Source organism: Heteronotia binoei, chromosome 5, assembly GCF_032191835.1.
Source record: "Heteronotia binoei isolate CCM8104 ecotype False Entrance Well chromosome 5, APGP_CSIRO_Hbin_v1, whole genome shotgun sequence".
Classification (NCBI taxonomy): domain Eukaryota; kingdom Metazoa; phylum Chordata; class Lepidosauria; order Squamata; family Gekkonidae; genus Heteronotia; species Heteronotia binoei.
In genome coordinates, this window is record NC_083227.1 from 20,946,267 (window position 1) to 20,965,344 (window position 19,078).

Sequence of the window (19,078 nt, forward strand, 5' to 3'; positions counted from 1 at the left end):
TGTGTTCGTCTTTAAGAGATGCATTTGTGACACTGAAAAATGATTTGAGGTTGAAGTCTGACCAGGGTTGCCAACTGACTAGATAACAAACCTAGCCTGACTTGCTCTTCTCCATCTGCCAGAGCTTGACATGAATTAGAAATTAGGATGTAAAGTGTGTTTCTTTAAATGCCACAGATATTAACATAGCAGCGTCAGATTTGCATGGCTGCCCTTCTGGAATTATTCACTCAGAAGGTCTCTACTCTAAGAAAGGAGTAGTGGCTGGTTGAAAAGTTGTTCTCTTTAGCCCTGGCTCATATTATCCAATACAGCCATGGTAGGTAGTTCAATAGCACCTCTTCCCCAGGTTCCACAAGGCTTTCTGAAGTAGGCTTCCCAATCCTCAGGTCCCAGAGGGGGATCCCCCGGTTTTACAGGCTTCCCCCTCCCCCAGCCAGCTGGCTGGTGGGGGAAGCCCTGCCCCCAGAGCCATCATGCACCTCTATGAACAATTCCCATAGGGAATGATGGGGTATCTGTGGTATCGGGGGCTCTGGGGGGGCTGTTTTTTGAGATAGAGGCACTAAATTTTCAGTATAGCATCTAGTGTTTCTCCCCAAAATACCTCCCAAGTTTCAAAAAGATTGGACCAGGGGGTCCAATTCTATGCGTTCCAAAAGAAGGTGCCCCTATCCTTCATTATTTCCTATGGAAGAAAGGCATTTAAAAGGTGTTCAATCCCTTGAAATGTGATGGCCAGAACTCCCTTGGAGTTCAATTGTGCTTGTCACAACCTTGCTCCTGGCTCCACCCCCAATGTCTCCTGGCTCCACCCCCAAAGTCCCCAGATATTTCTTGAATTGGACTTAGGGTTGCCAATCCCCAGGTGGGGGCAGGGGATCCCCCAGTTTGGAGGCCCTCCCCCCGCTTCAGGGTCATCAGAAAGCGGGGGGAGGGGAGGGAAATGTCTGCTGGGAACTCTGTTATTCCCTATGGAGATTTATTCCCATAGAAAATCATGGAGAATTGATCCGCAGGTATCTGGGGCTCTGGGGGGATGTTTTTTGGGGTAGATGCACCAAATTTTCAGTATAGCATCTAGTGCCTCTCCCCAAAATACCCCCCAAGTTTCAAAAAGATTGGACCAGGGGGTCCAATTCTATGAGCCCCAAAAGAAGGCGCCCCTATCCTTCATTATTTCCTATGGAAGGAAGGCATTGAAAAGGTGTGCCGTCCCTTTAAATGTGATGGCCAGAACTCCCTTTGGAGTTCAATTATGCTTGTCACAGCCTTGATCTTGGCTCCACCCCCAAAGTTCGCAGATATTTCTTGAATTGGACTTGGCAACCCTAATTGGACTTGGCAACCCTATTCTGAAGCTGCTGATGGTCCCACTTAATATTTCTCATGGATGGAAATTCTAGAACAAGCAGGCAGATATAAATGACTGTATGGAAACTTTAAAGGTATCTTACAACACCTTTCCACCTGCCTCACAGAAGAAATCTGTAGATTCTGGACATCTTTAATGAATCCATGTTTTTTAAAATCATCAGTGGGGTTTCATTGAAGGAAATTGGATCTTGGAAGAGACCCTTGAAGGCTGCTTGGGGAGAGGAACTGGGTGAATTACAGCTGTCTCAGGAGGGGTGTTATAGGCCTTGTGGCCTTAATCCTGGCATGTTATAACTACAGCACTGAATTGTATCCCGGCAACATGGGAGCCAGTCACAGCAGTGCTCTGAATTGAAAGAGGGTGTTGTGCTGGCATGTGATAAACCTGACCTTGGGCAAGTACTGTATAAAAGCTAACATCCCACAAGTCTTGGCTGACTGCTAATATTTAGCTCAGGTGTCTTTGGCGCTCCTCATGAGGAGCTTTTTACCTTGGCCTACTCCCCCTGCCTGACGCTTTCTTCAAAAACCTCTTGAGAGTCAGTTTGGTGTAGTGGTTAAGTGCATGGACTCTTACCTGGGAGAGCCGGGTTTGATTCCCCACTCCTCCACTTGCAGTTGCTGGAATGGCCTTAGGCCAGCCATAGCTGTTGTAGGAGTTGTCCTTGAAAGGGCAGCTTCTGCAAGAGGTCTCTCAGCCCCACCTACCTCACAGGCTGTCTGTTGTGGGCGGGGGGAAGGTAAAAGGAGATTGTGACCGCTCTGAGATTCAGAGTATAGGGTGGGATATAAATCCAATATCATCATCTTCTTCCATCCTTCATCTTTTTCCAAGGGAATCTCATAGACCAGAGGTGTTGAACTCATTTGTTATGAGGGCCAGATCTAACATAGATGTAGGGTTGCCAATCTCCAGGTGGGGGCAGGGGATCCCCTGGTTTGGAGGGCCTCCCCCAGCTTCAGGGTTGTCAGAAAGCGGGGGGAGGGGAGGGAAATGTCTGCTGGGAACTCTATTATTCCCTATGGAGATTTATTCCCTTAGAAAATCATGGAGAATTGATCCGCGGGTATCTGGGGCTCTGGGGGGGCTGTTTTTTTGGGGTAGAGGCACCTTCAGTATAGCATCTAGTGCCTCTCCCCAAAATACCCCCCAAGTTTCAAAAAGATTGGACCAGGGGGCTCAATTCTATGAGCCCCAAAAGAAGGTGTCTCTATCCTTCATTATTTCCTATGGAAGGAAGGAATTGAAAAGGTGTGCTGTCCCTTTAAATGTGATGGCCAGAACTCCCTTTGGAGTTCAATAATGCTTGTCACAGCCTTTATCTTGGCTCCACCCCTAATGTCTCCTGGCTCCACCCCCAAAGTCCCCAGATATTTCTTGAATTGGACTTGGCAACCCTACACAGATGTGCCCTTATTGGGCTGTGCCATGTCAGTTTGGGCCGGGTCAGGTTGAGCCAGGTCATGTGTATACCTATTTGAGATGTATTAGAGATATAAACTTTATAAAGGACACAGACAAACACAATAATTAAAAAAAAAAGACTTAAAACATGCTTAAAACATTAGCACTCGGTCTTAAAGGTGCTTTCTTTGTATTTCTCCCATGGGATCAAGGGAACTGGGCAAAGGAAGCTTTGACTCTTTCCTTCCTTCCCCAGGGGACCAGGAGGAGGGGAAGCCTCAGTCAATAGAAGGAAGAGAGTCTTGGCTCAGTAGCTCTGCTGTGCAACTGAGAGAGCCTGGAAAAACAAGCACTGCCTTCCCCCCTTTCTCCCCAAAGGAGAAACCTTAGCCAATGGAGAAAATAGAGATTTTGCTCTGTAGCTCCTGTGTGATTGAGTAAGCCTTGCAAAGCAAGATGTTATGCAAAAGGAAGCAAGAAAAAAAGAGAAGGAAGCTGATGACAGCCAATTCCTCAGGGGCCTGATAGGAGCCCTCTGGGGGCCTGATTTGTCCCCTGGGCCACATGTTTGACACCCTTGCCATAGGCTCTAAAAGCATTGCTGATTCCAGTATGAAAGATCTCTGAATTCTACCTGTTTTCTTCTTGGGTTTTTGGTAGCAAATTGGCAGGCTGCAATATAGCTAATGTTGTGAGCCGCCCTGAGTCCGCTTGCGGAGAGGGCGGGATATAAGCTTAATGTAATAAATAAATAATAATAGCTAAAGATGTTCTGTACAAAACCAGCCTGTTCTTAAATTTCCATCTGTGAGAAATATTATACAGAAACATAAAGAGCTTTTGAAAGCGTTGTGGAGCTTACCAGAGGTCCTGTTGCCCTGTCTACCAGTAATGTGTGGATGCAGCACACTTTGAGCTGGGGTGGGGGCGAGGTTGCCCACTTTTCAACCAGCCCCAAACTCCTGAAAAAACAAAACAAAACCCTTTTCATGTGGAGCTGTCAGCAAATGACAATTCCAGAGAGGCCATACTGTACGACAGAAGGAAAAACTACACTGAAAGAGGAAAAATAGAATTAAAAACATTTATTTAGCTTTAAAAAGAGTCGAACCACATCACAACTTAATGCAGCACCCTGCCCTGAAACAAACACCCCTCCCCAAGTTCCAAAGTGCAAGATGCAAACCCTTCAGAACAAAACACGATGAAGATAAAAATGAACATAAAAGTTTAAGCATTCTTGTCATCAATATGAGATGATATTTGTTACAGGCCTGAGTAATGCTTGACGATTTCTGAAAAGTACTTAAAAAGTTGAATGCCCCTGATGTGATAGCAGTCTGCTAAAGCAATTAGACTCCCTAATGACAGAAGTGCTGAAAGTTCCCTCAGAAAGTTCCACCCCCAACCAGACAGAGGTAGTCCTCCTGTCCATGGATTTTTCCATGATGGGGCTAGGAAAGTAATGAGTCTTCATGTGAGAACTTTTGAAACTGAGGCTTCTCTCTGACACTCAACATGCATAACCTTTGCTTTAGAAAAGGCAATGACTTCTGAACAAATCTTTCTCCAGATTGGGGACACTGCTGTATTCCCCACCCCCACCCCCCGGATGGGGTTTCTTTCTGTCTGTGAAGATTAGAGTTAGTTACGGGTTGTTTGTCTGACATTCCAAATGTCCACATAATCTAGCTCTGGCATGTTTTTTCATGTGTTTTTTAAGGCCGCCTTCCCACAGAAAGTTTTTCCCACACTCTGAGCACCTGTTTGGCTCCTTAACCATGTGGATTTTTTGGTGTGCAAGATACCGGTAGTGCCAACGGAAGGTTCTTTGGCATTGCAAACAATGATTGGATTTCTTCAATGTATGTGCTTTCTTGGGCGGCAAAATTTCACTCGCTTGATGGAAGGATTGATCACACTGCAGGCTTGTACATGGTTTCTCTCGACTGTGAGTTTCGTTGTGGACAACAAGGTGTGATTTCTGACTGAAGTTTTCCCCACATTTCAAGCTTTGGTATGGTTTCTTTATTCTATGAGATTTTAAATGACGATGAAGACCAGATCTATGACTGAAAGCTTTCCCACACTCTGAACATGTATATGGCTTCTCTCCTGTGTGAACTCTTGTATGTTGAACAAGAGTCCATTTTAACCTAAAACTTCTCCCACACTGTACACATTGATGCGGCTTCTCTTCACTGTGGGTTTTTTTGTGTCCTCTAAGGATTGAGTTATTATGGAAACATTTCCCACAATCTAGGCACTGAAATGGTTTCTCTCCAGTATGACATCTAATGTGCTGATCAAGCCTTGATCTAAAAACAAAGCTTTTCCCACATTCCAAGCACTTATGCGGGTTCTCTTTTGTGTGGGTTTGTTTGTGTTCGGAAATGATTGATATAGAACGAAAACATTTCCCACAGTCTGAGCATTTATAAGGCTTCTCTCCAGTGTGAATTCTTCTATGTTCAGCAAGATTCTTTTTTCTCTTAAAGATTTTCCCACACTCTCCACATTCATGTGTCTCTTTTTCGTGTGATTTTTTGTGTGCTGAAAAGTCTCGCTTAGAGCTAAATCTTTCCCCACAGTTTGAGCATATGTACAGGTTTTCTACTTTGTGGGTTCGTTGTAGATGTCTTGAAAGGGCATAATTGGAACATAAACTTCTCCCACACTGTGGGCATATAAAAGTTTTCTTTTTTCTTTGGACTGACTTCCTCTGTGAAACATCCAAACTAAAGTTTTCATCACCCGCTCTCTCCACTAATTCTCTCCCATCTGAAGTAGCTCCACTTAAATGTTGGTTGTCTGATGGAGAATGTCTTCTCTCTGGATTGACTTGTTCACACCGTTGTAGTTCTAAATGAGTTCCACATCCTTCTTGTATCTCAGATGGTTGGGAAGTCTCCTGTCTTTCTCCACCTGTGAGATTGCTATTCTCAGTTGTTCTCAAGTGAAGATTTTCTTGTTGGCTCACTTGTTCAACATCTGTTTGGGGAAAAGAAGATAATTATAACTTGAACCAACCATGTTTCATTTGGAATGAAAGCTACAGATGTGGTGGTTGCCAGACATCCTCTTTTAGAGAGAGGTACATTTTGAGAGAGATAAATTTATATCTGCCTCCTCTTTCCAACTGTGGTCAGCCAAAGGTTATTATTTTATATGTCTGCATTTCATATTTAGGGCTACATTTCCGCTTTGATTGGGGACTTTATTCCATTATTACAGTTAGCAGGCATGGATAGATATTTCCTTGATGAAGTTGCCTACTCCAACATTATTTAAACTAGGGCTGCCAAGCCCCCAGTCCGGGCAGGGGGTCCCCCGTCTGGGAGGTTCCCACATTGGGCTGGTGGGGGGAACCTCCCCCATCATTGCTGGTGCAATGATGTCACCTGGAAGTGACGTCATCGCGCCGGCAGCATCACACGGTGGCCACTCGAGCCCTTTCTGGGAAAACTCAATGGTTTTCCAGGATGCTCTAGAGATTTGGGATGGAAACCTCTATGGTACAATAGGTACCCCCCAAATGGCTAGAGCATCCAGGAAAACCATAGAGTTTTTCTGGAAACGCCTAGAGTGGCCACTGCATGATGTCGCTGGAGTGATGATGTCTCTTCCCGTTGACGTCATTGCACCACGCGAACTTTCTGCATGCAAGGGAAGTCCCCCGCCAGAAGCTGTGAGGTACTTGGCAACCCTAATTTAAACTAATGGTCATGTCGCCATCTTGGGTTTGGAAATCCCCTAAATCAATGATGCAGTGTGTGAGAAATTTCTGCTTAAACATAACTGCACTAGGAAATTATTTCAGGGTTCCACAACTTGTATCACATAGGGCTCAGGAGGCCCTTCCTAACTTACAACAGGCATTCTTCATGACTTCAAATGAGTTACTCCATGGGTCATCAGATATTTGGGTTGCCAGGTCTGGGGACTCTGGGATGGATCCAGGGGCAAGGCTGTGACATGCAGGACTGAACTCTGAAGGGAGTTCTGGCCATCACATTTTAAAGAGACCACGTTCCATTTAAATGCCTTTTTTTGTTGTTTGGAAATAATGGAGAATGGGGTGGAATGTGCACGCTCTGAAGAGAAGCAGCCTCGGCTCGCCCCTCTCCGGACAAGAAAAGAGATTAGGACCGAAAGATAAGTAAATATTGAAGTTTCTGGGGTCATAATATTTGGCAGTGAAGCTAGAGAGTCAAAGAAGTTAAAGGCGTGCTCAGAAGAGAGCTAGCACTGAGAAAAAGGGAGTATTTTGGCAAAACAGATAAGAACCAGAGGCAGTGATTAGCACCATTAAAATGGCTGCCACTACAGTGAAACAGCTTTCCGAACAAATAGCACAGTTCCAGGCTTTAATGATGCATTCTCAGAACAAAATAGAGGAGAGTGTTGCTGAAATTAAAAATGAAGTTAGTCAGATAAACAAGGACCTGCAAGATATTAGGCAGCTGGCCAACAAATCTGATAAGGCAGCATCAACAAATAAGAAGGAAATAGTTAATTTAAAGGAGCAGATTAAGAACCTCTCCGACAGAGCAAGAAGGGCAAAACTTATCGTTCATGGTATTTCAGAAGACATTGACTCACGACACTTGGAAGACGGGATAATAAATTGGCTCTCAGAACAGCAAACAGGTGTTATGATTAATGCTGACCAGGTTGAGAGAGTTCATAGACTTAGATCCAGAAGATCAGGAGGAGACCCGAGACCAGTGATAGTTAAATTCACAAGAGAAAAAGTGCAGCAGCAAGTCTTTTTGGCTTTGAAGAAGAAGAAGGGACTGGAATTTAAAGGTAAAAGGGTGTATGTGAGACAAGACTTTTGCAGTGAGACACTGGAAGAAAAAAGACAAATGAAGCCATTTGCAGATAAACGCTTTCAGAACAAGATATTGTTTACATGGGCTTACCCAGCCACTATTGTAATCTATAAAGACGGCAAAAGACTCACAGCAAGGAACCCAGCTGAAGCAAAGAAACTCTTGGAGAAGATGGGTCTGGACCCAGGAGAAACAAGAACTCAACCAGAGGAAGAGCTTAATGTTGATGAACCAGAGGAGGGGCCTTCTACATGTCAGGAGAAACGACAGAGGATGAGACTATAAGACGTCCAAGGAGAAGGAGGAACTTCAAAAAAAAAAAAGGGAAGTACCCCAAAAATAAGAGGGAGGGAATATCACGGTCTTAAGTGAAGGAAGGAAATAATAAAAGATCCAGGAGAGGGGGGAGGTGTGCCCACCTAAAGGTATAGGGAGGGTGGAGAGATCAACCCAAACATGAGCCCTATACCAGAAGAGGGGAGGGGGGATGATGGGGAAGAGTGGGGGGAAAGGGGGGTGGGAGGGGGAAAGGGAGAAAGGGGAGAGGCATAATAGACTTTGTTATCCAGCCAGGGAAGGGAAGGGAAGTGAATGATTATGGCTAAAACTTTGAAAATGCTCTCACTGAATGTCAATGGACTAAGTTCAGACCTGAAAAGATATAGATTAACAAGAGTGGCAAAACAACACAATATAGATATCGTGTATTTACAGGAAACACATAAGGCAAAGGATGATATTAAACCGTTGATTAAACATCCAGGATGGAAAGTATTGGCTGAAGCAAGAAGTAGAACTAAGACAAGAGGAGTAGCAATTTTAGTACACACAAGGATCGATATTAGGATACTAGATCTCATTAGTGATAGGGAAGGGAGATATTTGTTTATCAAAGGTAGGTTTCAAAATAGAGTAATAACGCTCATATATGCCCCAAATACAGGACAGAGGAGATTTTTGAATAAAGTTATGCAAAAAGTTCAGAAATTCTCAGAGGGAGAAGTTATTATAGCAGGAGACTTTAACATAGATATGACCAAGGAGAAGGAGGCTAGGTGGAAAAGGAATTTGGTAGAAGCGCATGAGGCCTTAGGCTTGGTTCCAAAGCCGACACATTTATCAAGTAGACACAAGACAGCTTCTTGTATAGATTATATATTTCTTAAAAAATCAAATAATTGGGAGTTGAGGAAAGTAACAACCCATCCAATATGGATCTCAGATCATGCTCCACTAAATATAGAACTGGTGATAAAAAACGAGCAAATTAGAAGGACCTGGAGATTTAACAGTATGGTCTTATTAAAAAAAGAAAATAGACAATATATGGAAAATCAAGTAAAACAATATTTTAGAGAAAATAAGGGAACAGTGGCCACAAATATCTTGTGGGAAGCAGCAAAAGCAGTGTTAAGAGGTCATTGTATGATGAAGGAGAAAGAAATAAAAAAAGAATGGTATGCTAACAAGACACAGAAACTCCAGGAATTAGGCGCACTGCAGAGCAGTCAAGGTATTAGATTCTGCTCTGATAGGAAAAAAAAGATCGATGAGATTAGGAAACAATTGGACTTTATGGATTCGAGGGCATTATGGAAAAAACAAACCATGGTAAGAAATGAGTTTCAAAGAGATTCAATAAACTCCGTTAGGAGACTGGCTAATTATCTCAAGACTAGGAAAGAAAAGCAAAAGGTGGAAAGTATAAAGAGACAAGGAAAGGTCACGCAGAACCCGAGAGAAATTAGGCAAGTGTTTCAAGAATTCTACAAAGAGTTATACGCTAGGAGGGATATAACAGAACATATTGAAGAAAGTGGAGAAGTGTTGGGAGATACAGATAGAGAGAGTTTGGAGAAGGAAATAACAGTTCAAGAAATAGAGGAAGTTGTGAACAATTTAAAAGTGGGTAAATCCCCAGGGCCAGACGGCTTTACTGCGGATTTTTATAAGGAGATGAAGGAGTTACTGATCCCCGAATTACAACAAGTGTTTAACGCTATATTGAAGGGAGGGAAAGCTCCCGACTCTTGGAGAATGGCTGAAATAACCGTAATATTAAAACCCCAGAAGGATCCTCGGGAAGTGGGTTCATATAGACCAATAAGTTTACTTAACCAGGACTACAAAATTTTCGCTAAAGTTTTAGCAAATAGGTTAAGGAACATATTACCTCATATAATAAAAGAGGATCAATATGGCTTTGTAAAGAATAGGAGTATTGCACATCCTATAAGGAATATATTTAATGTATTGTACCATAAACGTTCTGGGCAACTTGCTTTACTTAAATTAGATGTATACAAGGCATTTGATACGCTGTCCCATGAATTCTTATGGTCCATAATGAAGAAGTGTGGGATTGGGCCACTATTCTTAAAAGCCATTCAAGAGGTCTATAGGGAGGGGTCAGCAGTGGTAAGAGTAAATAACGAACATACGGATCAGCTCCCAATTGAGAGAGGTGTGAGGCAGGGGTGTCCACTTTCCCCATCCCTGTTTATAATGGCGATAGAGCAACTAGCAGAAAGGATTAGGAATTCAGGGAGAATAGAAGGCTGTAGAATGGGAAAGGAGGAAATAAAAATCAATTTATTTGCAGATGACATAATCATGACAATATCTAACCCGAAAGAAGCCATTAGGGAAATGAAAATTATTTTAGAAGATTTTGAAGCCGTGTCAGGTTTAAGAATAAATATGGGAAAGTCTGAAATAATGTACTTTAATGTTGGTTTGGAAGAAAGGAAAGAGATTAATAGGATGACTAATATGGGGATGGGAGTTAAGAAATTTAAATATCTAGGGATAGAAATTTATAAAAATATTAACAGGATAGTGGAGGGAAATTATAATAAAATCTGGGAGAAGATAGAGAGGGATATGCAGCAGTGGGGGAAAAGGACGATGAGCCTGACCACTAGAATAAAGAGTGTATCGATGTTTTGGATGCCAAGGTTGTCGTACCTTTTTCAAACGATACCATTGGAGTTAGATAAGCAAAAAATGACTAACTGGAACACTAAAATAAGGGAATGGATATTTGGTAGTAGGAAACTTAGATTCCAAAAAAAATTGGCATACAATCATAAATCGGAACTTGGATGGGGAGTCCCAGATATAGTCAATTATTATGAAGCATTTCAGCTTAAGGCATTATTAGAAATAGAGAAGGAAGGGGATCAGAAATGGATAAGGTTTGAGAATGAAGCTAATAATGGGGTAGGAAAACATGGCATCTTTACGAACATGGGGGCGAAGGAACTTAATTTAAACGTGGGACCAAGGAAAAATGGGCTAAATGTTTGGAAGAAATGGCAACCGAAATGGCTGAATCGGATATCTAGATGGACGCCATTAGAAATGTTGATGGAAGGAGACAAGGAGCATAGGTGGAGCGAACTACTTAAGGCTAAAGGATTTAGAAGGGTAGAAGATTTGTTAATACTAGATAAGTTAAAACCATTACATGAATTTCAAGAAGTCGTAGGAATACAATACTGGCTTAAGGCTACAGGATTGTATACTAAAGTTAAGAAGGAAGTGGAGAAGAGTAACTTAAATGAAGAAGAACCTAAGGAAAAGTTTTATAAATTAATGGGTAAAACAAAAAAAGGATTAGTAGGCATCCTATACAGGAGCCTGAATTCAGGTAACGAAGGAGCAATAAGTGTCAGAACTTGGATGAACTTCAGAAGAGTCCAATACTTGTAGCAAGTTAGGAATCTTTATTGGAAGAACTTCAGTACTATAGAAACGAAATAACAGTAATGGCGATTCTGGGCAGTTGGTTACATTTTATGCCCACAGCAAAGCATAATAAAACAATAAGTCACAGTGATTCACACGGTTTCGAGCGGTTGTCTCTTTCCCAGCCTTCGTTATCAGCTAAGAGGGATGCCCCCCTATTGTGAAGGCCAAACGGCCCGGCTTCAAAGAGCACCTGTGGATGTTAAGCAGAGACTTTCTGCCGCCTGTCTTACCGCCCTAAATATTTAGCATAGCAAAGAGGCTTGGGTCAATGACCGCTGTCAATATCCTGAATTACAACATGGAGACAGTTTGGCTAAGCTAAGAGATCACAGTTACAAGTTCTGACATACTGCCCCCCCTAAGCTCGTCGCCTTGGGCTTGTGTGGGTACAGTAGGTGAAATTTTTTCAGCAGTTGCGGAGCAGATACATCAGTGGCTTTGACCCATTCATCACAGCTAGGGGGAAAATACTTCCACCTAATAAGGTAGTACAACACCCCCCTCCGGATCTTTGAGTCTAGAATATCTAACACCTCATGGTGACGCTGACCCTTCACTAATGTCGGCGGTGGTTCCGGGGGGCGGGGATGGAATGGCGTAGCTCCAGGATCCTTGCGAAGAAGGCTGCAATGAAAAACAGGGTGGATCTTACTGAGGGATTTTGGCAACTCTAGCTCGACCGTTACTTTGTTGATCACCTTCTTTATTTTAAACGGTCCCAGATATTTCAGTGCGAGCTTCCGGCATCCCTGGGGAAGGGGCAAATTTTTTGTGGAAAGGAACACCGTGTCTCCCTCCTTCATGTCCCATTGAGGGGCATGCTTTTTGTCAAAGTACCGTTTGTATTCCTTTTTTGCCTCTTCCAGGTTTTCTTGAATTACTTTCCACCCTCCCCTTATTCCCTCCCACCACTGGAGGCAGGACGTGGGTTCTTTAGGCCCTGCCGGAAGGGGAAGGTTTGGAAAAGGTTTCCCCTCGTAGCCGTTGACTATTTGGAACGGGGAGGTTTTGGTGGAGCTATGGAGGCTGTTATTGTACCCATATTCTGCGAATGGCAGTAGCTCCACCCAGTTTGTTTGTTGGTAATTGATGTAACACCTTAGATATTGCTCGAGAAGCCCGTTCACCCTCTCCGTCTGTCCGTCCGTTTGTGGGTGGTAGGCTGAGCTAAGTCCTTGTTCGATGCCAGCTAACCTGCAAAACTCCCGCCAGAAGTTGGCAACGAACTGTGGTCCGCGGTCACTAATGACCTTTTCGGGGAATGAGTGTAGGCGGACCACGTGATTGAAGAAAAGCTGGGCCAGTTTTTTGGCAGTGGGCAATTTCTTGCAAGGGATGAAGTGGGCTTGTTTTGAAAAAGTATCCACTACTACCAATATCACCGTTTTCCCTTGCGAGGGGGGTAATTCCACTATAAAGTCCATGGACACCACAGCCCAGGGTCGGCTAGCCGTGGGGAGAGGGACGAGGTGTCCGGGGGGTTTACCCCCTCTACGTTTGGACATGATGCATGTGGGGCAGGCTATTACGAATTCAGAAACATCTCTCTTTAGCTTTGGCCACCAAAATTGTCGTGTGACAAGGTGGAGTGTTTTCACATACCCAAAGTGGCCTGCCAGGCGATTGGAATGGCATTTTTCTAGCACTTCCTTCCTCATGGATTTAGGCACATAGATTCTCCCTTTGTGGAACCAAAGTCCCCCCTCCCCTTGCTCTAGCCCGTCTGGGCGGTCTGCGCCTTCTAAGTCTGCTTCCGAGGCGAAGCGCTCTTGCTGTGGTGTTTCTGGGCCCCCGGTTGTTTTCCCCGAACGGGTAGTGACCCCTCCCGCAACAGCTGAAGGTGGGATGAGAGAGTCGATCACTTCCTCCCTCTGACTTTCGTGTTGGGGCATGCGTGACAGTGCATCAGCTAAAAAGTTTTTTGTGCCGGGAATGTGCTTCAGCACAAAGTCGAATTTGGCAAAGAAACCCGCCCACCGAATTTGTTTCGCGGTCAGTTTGCGTCGACCTGTGAGAGCCTCCAAGTTTTTGTGATCGGTCCAAATCTCAAAGGGGACTCGGGCTCCCTCTAACCAGGATCTCCAGGTTTTCAAGGCGAACATTACAGCAAAAGCCTCTTTGTCCCACACTGACCAGTTCCTTTGCTCGTTTGAGAATTTGTGTGAGATGTAGGCGCAAGGACGCAGTTCCCCCTCTTCGTTCCTCTGCATCAATATGGCTCCTACGGCGACGTCGGAGGCGTCGCATTGCACCACAAAGGGTTTCAATTCATTCGGGTGAGCCAATATTGGTTCAGAGGTGAAGAGTTGTTTAAGTTCTTGGAACGCTCGGTGGCACTTGGGGGTCCAATTTAGGCGCGCCCCGGGTTTTTTCGCCGCCTCCCCCTTTCCCTTCATTTTTAGGAGCTCCGTGAGGGGGAGCAGCACCCGGGCGAACCCCTTAATGAACCCGCGGTAGAAATTTGCGAACCCGATGAAAGATTGTAACTGCCGTCGGGTTCGGGGCGGTTCCCAATCTAGAACGGCTTGGATTTTGGCGGGGTCCATTGCCAGCCCCTCCCCTGACACTCGGAATCCCAGGTAGTCTAGTTCCGTCTTGTGGAACTCACATTTAGACAGTTTAGCATACAGTTTGTTCTTACAAAGGGTTGCCAGTACTTTTCTTACAAGAGGCACATGGGATTCAAGATCTTTCGAATAGATAATGATGTCATCAAGGTACACCACCACCCCCTTGAATAGAAATTCTCTCAACACTTCATTTATAAAGTTCATAAAAACCCCTGGTGCGCCTTGTAGCCCAAATGGCATGACTAGGTATTCAAACTGTCCCATAGGCGTGTTGAACGCGGTCTTCCACTCGTCCCCCTCTTTAATCCGTACGCGGAAATACGCGTCTCTGAGATCGAGCTTAGTAAAAATCTTGCCCTCGGCCACAGTGTTTAGGAGGTCTCTTATCAACGGGATCGGATAAGCGTTAGACATCGAAATCCCGTTTATCCCGCGAAAATCTGTGCAAAGTCTAAGCCCCCTATCCTTCTTCTTGCGAAACAATACTGGGGCGGCATGTGGGGCGGTAGCTGGCCGGATGAAACCCCGCTTCAGATTTTTGTCAATGAATTTTCTCAGCTCCTCTTTTTCTGCCCAGCCCATAGAGTACAGTTTTGCTTTCGGTAGCGCTTGCCCCGGAATGAGTTCAATGGCACAGTCCGTGGGGCGATGAGGGGGGAGTTCGTCCGCCTCCTTCTCGCTAAATGCTTTCCTCAAGTCCCTGTACTCTTTGGGAATCGATCCTATCTCCTCGAGGGTGAGGCAGAGTCTTTCGTTCTGCGGGGGTGCTTTCGGGCCCCACTCTGGTTTCCAGTGGTGGTGCTCGCACCGCCAATCCGGGAACCGCACTATTTGCTCTGCCCATCGAATGTCCGGTTGGTGTCTTGCTAGCCATCCTGATCCCACCACCACGTCGAAAGAGCAAGAAGGGGCTATGACAAACGCCTCTACCCCCAGTGTTCTTCCGTCCCCACGGGGATGGCCTGGGTCTCTCGTGTGCAAGGTTCCCCCCGCATTGGCGTCCCATCCATTTGCTCAAATTGAATGGGGTGCGGGAGGGGGGCCGTGGCTAGTCCCAGCGCTTCTACTAAGCGGGGGGTAATGATGTCCCGAGTGCACCCAGAGTCAATTAAGGCCCGGGCGTGCATGAATCTTTTTAGATTAGGGTTCAAAAGGGTGACTGCCATGAACAATAGCCCCCCGGTAACTCTCACCGTCAGTAGTGCCGGCGTTTTGTCGACCTGCTTCGCGGCACTGATTAAAGCAGGTCGCTGTCGTTTCCCGCCGACTCTTGGTCCCAGGACTCCTCGCTGGATTCTTCTATGGTGGTAATATCCTCGTCAATCGCCAGGGAGGTGGCGACGGTGCCCCGACTGGGCTCCTTTGCTCGTCCGCCTTTCTTCTTCGGCGCGGTGGGCGTCGATTTAGAGGGCGGCGGTGTCGGAGTCGGTTTCCCTGGGCAATTGGCGGCCAGGTGGTTCGGATCTCCACACCGGTAGCATTTTCGTGCTGCTGTCGAGGGGGTGGAGGTCATGGGGCCCCGCTTCCCTTTTGTCTTGCTCGGTGAGGGACTCGGCTTTCCGGCTTTTTTGCTCTGCTGCTGGCGCCGCATCCCGACGTGCTGGAGGTCGGTCTCTACCTCACCAGCCAGTTGGATCCATCCCACCAGGGTATCTGGTCTTCCTTGGTGGTAGCACCGATCTAGGATGTTCGCGTTCAGGCCATTCTTGAACGCAGTGTACTTCATGACTTCATTCCACCCCCTGGCCGCCGCACAGTAGCCCATGAACTCGGTAGCGTACTCCCGGGTGGTGCGGTTGCCTTGCTCGATTCTTTGCAGGGCCGCGATGGCTTTTTCTTCCCGCAGGGGGTCCCCATATTGCCGAAGCATGGCTTGTAGAAAATCGGCCACGGTGGCTAGTTCTGGTTTCCGCCCCGTGTAAAGTCCCACGTACCATTTCTGGGCCGGTCCCCTCAGTCGGGAGGCGATGTGGGCTACGCGGCTTGCTTCCGTGGGGTACCCCGCTCCCCAGTGCGTGAAAAATACGTTGCACTGGATCGTGAAGTATTCCACTGCGTCCCCGTCCCCATCGAAGGTGATTTTCAACTCCCGGTGGCCTCCTCCGTCCCCTCCGGCCGGGGCGACTGGAGCGGGAGCCGCCGGAGCTATTGGGGCCACTGGTCCGCCGAGTGGTGGGGCTGGTGGTCCTACCGGAGGCCCAGCCGGTGGTCCAACCGGGGGGCCCGCCGGAGGACCGGCTGGGAGTCCTGCTGGCGGCCCCACGGGTGGTCCCGCCGGGGGGCCGACCGGCGGCCCTGTTGGAGCCCCAACCGGCGGCCCCGCTGGAGCCCCGGCTGGCGGCCCCACGGGGGGTCCTGCCGGGGGGCCGACCGGTGGTCCTGTTGGAGCCCCCGCCGGCGGCCCCGCCGGGGCCCCTGCCGGGGGTCCCGCCGGTGCGCCTGCCGGCGGGCCCACCGGTCCTCCCCCCGGGGCTTGCCCTGCGGCCACGATCCCTTGGAGCGTGCGGATCTGATCGCGGACCGCTCCCAGGTTTTGCTGCATTTCTTCTGCCATCAGGACCCGGGATGCGTGAACCTCGTCGTGGATCTCTCTCACCCAATCGAACAGCTCGTTGCGCAGCGTTCGGATCGGGTCCCCTCCACCATAAGTCCCGAGCCCCTCGTCTCTGGGCTCGTCCTCGTCCCCTTCTCCTCCGCCCGTGGCGATGAGTCGGTAGCGCTGCTCCGCGGCCTCCATAGCGGCCGTCGACTTCCTCGGGCTCCAGGTTCGGGAGGGGAAGGCGTCGACGGTGAACGGCGCGGGGACCTTAATTTTCCTCCTCGCGCCAGTTACCTTCGGGTCGAGGGGTTCTTCGTCTGGAGGAATAGTGGGCTCTCCGTTGTCTGGTTCCAGTGCCGCCATGGGGCCAGGTTGCCAGTCCCGATAAGCCCAAACAAAGGGATTACTGTTATAATGTCAGAACTTGGATGAACTTCAGAAGAGTCCAATACTTGTAGCAAGTTAGGAATCTTTATTGGAAGAACTTCAGTACTATAGAAACGAAATAACAGTAATGGCGATTCTGGGCAGTTGGTTACATTTTATGCCCACAGCAAAGCATAATAAAACAATAAGTCACAGTGATTCACACGGTTTCGAGCGGTTGTCTCTTTCCCAGCCTTCGTTATCAGCTAAGAGGGATGCCCCCCTATTGTGAAGGCCAAACGGCCCGGCTTCAAAGAGCACCTGTGGATGTTAAGCAGAGACTTTCTGCCGCCTGTCTTACCGCCCTAAATATTTAGCATAGCAAAGAGGCTTGGGTCAATGACCACTGTCAATATCCTGAATTACAACATGGAGACAGTTTGGCTAAGCTAAGAGATCACAGTTACAAGTTCTGACAATAAGCTACCTTCAACGGTCATGGAGTTTAGAAGGCCAAATAACGAAACGAACAGGGGAGAAGATAATGGAAGGTTTAAAAAAAGTTAAGATACATAAGGTTAGAGAAATGGAATTGAAATTTTTCACCAAATGGTATAGAACTCCGGCTACTTTAGCCAATATGTTTCCTGGGTTGAGCCCTAAGTGTTGGCACTGTAAGAAAGAGAAGGAATGGTATTCCCACATGTGGTGGGAGTGTCCTGAGGCCAAGAAACTATGGGATATGGTAGTGGGAATGATAAAAAAATTCTTTCAGGTAGAGCCGAGAATTAACTTTGAACTAATGCAGATGAGTTTATTAGGGAATGAAAAAATAGGGAAGAACAACCAACATTTACTAAAAGCAATGATATCAGCGGGTAAAGCGGTAATAGCGGCAGGATGGAAGGATAAAAGTAAATGGAAGGAAAGTACTTGGCATAACTACCTCTTTGATTTTGTCCAGTCAGATATAGCCGCTATAATGTTGCAAGAAGAATCATGGGAAGAAAGAAGATCAAGAATTAAAGAAAAGTGGCTGACCTATCTGAAATGGGCGAAGGAAGAAAGGAGAGTGGACATTGAGTGGAAGCTTCGAGTCCTTTGTCCCTGGCTTGAAGAAGAAAAGGATGTATAGACTAAGGGGGGGTGGGTTGGGGGAAAATGTAAAATGGATATCAGAAACCATGTAGAGAAACGGATAATGTATAATAATAATAAAAATATACATTTATAAAAACAGAAATAATGGAGAATGGGGGCACCTTAATTTGGGGGTTGCAGATTTGGAACCCTGGTCCAATCTTTGTGAAACTTTGCGGGAGGAGGGTTGAGGAGAGGCACCAGTAGCAATGTTGAAAATTTGGTGTCTCTACCTCAAAAAACAGCCCTCTTCCAGAGCCCCAGACACCCACAGATTGATTTTCTATTGTACCCTATAGGGACTTGTCTCCTTAGGGTACATTTGAGTGCCAAGTGGACACTCAAGCCTCCCTCCCCCCCCCCCACCGCTTTCTGATAGCTCTGAAGTGGGGGCGGGTCTCCTAACCAGGGGATCCCCTGCCGCCAGTTGGGAATTAAAGTAGAGCTCCAGGCTCTACAAGAAAAACCCACACCTTTAAATTCTTATGTAACAACTTAACATTACGATCTTATTAAACTAACAATGTGACTCATCTTATTGTAAGTATTTCAAGATAGAACACAGAACAAAATCCTATAACCAGGGAACCCAATTTTGTAAAATTCCTATAATTCAGAAAAAAAGTTTTTAGGCCTTTTAAAGGGAAATCCCAGTCCATAGGTCAGAAGGCTATGTATCCGAATCTTCAAAGTTCAATCTTTCATGATCTCGCCTTTGTAGCAATGAGTTGGTTCTCCCTTTCCTTGTTTCACAAAATTGCTTTTTCCAAGTTGCATGAAAGATTAAATTAACATACACAAGAAATAAAAGCACTATGATATTTAAGCATGTTCAGTTCCTTCACAGCCGCCCTTTCCACTTCAAGACAAAATCTTTTGGCAAGAATGCTCACTCACACATCGTTCCGTGTTCTATCATGGAGTACTTACAATAAAGTGAGTCACGTCGTTGGTTTGATAAAATGTTATTGTTACATTTGTTACATAAGTATTTAAAGGTGTATGAGTTTTTCTTGTAGAAGTTGGTTCCACGGAGGCCTGAGCACTGCTTCCGTCACTTTTATCCGTGTGTCCCATTTGTTTTGCCCAACTG

The 19,078-nt window shown here is 46.2% G+C and overlaps 1 protein-coding gene across 9 annotated transcripts in view; it reads right to left on the bottom strand.

The window, feature by feature from the left end:
• The window catches only part of LOC132572181 (zinc finger protein 883-like), a 121,913-nt gene that overhangs the window by 64,743 nt on the left and 38,092 nt on the right, over nucleotides 1-19,078 (bottom strand). For 8 of the 9 annotated variants that reach the window (XM_060239003.1, XM_060239005.1, XM_060239004.1 and 5 more), the window contains one exon: nucleotides 3,853-5,773. The exons of the other annotated variant lie outside the window; for it this stretch is intronic. In XM_060239003.1, the coding sequence (XP_060094986.1) occupies nucleotides 4,431-5,773 (1,343 nt within the window). In that variant the 3' untranslated portion in view covers nucleotides 3,853-4,430. Of the gene's footprint in view, nucleotides 1-3,852; nucleotides 5,774-19,078 lie in introns of those variants that run through there. 9 annotated transcript variants of the gene reach the window in all.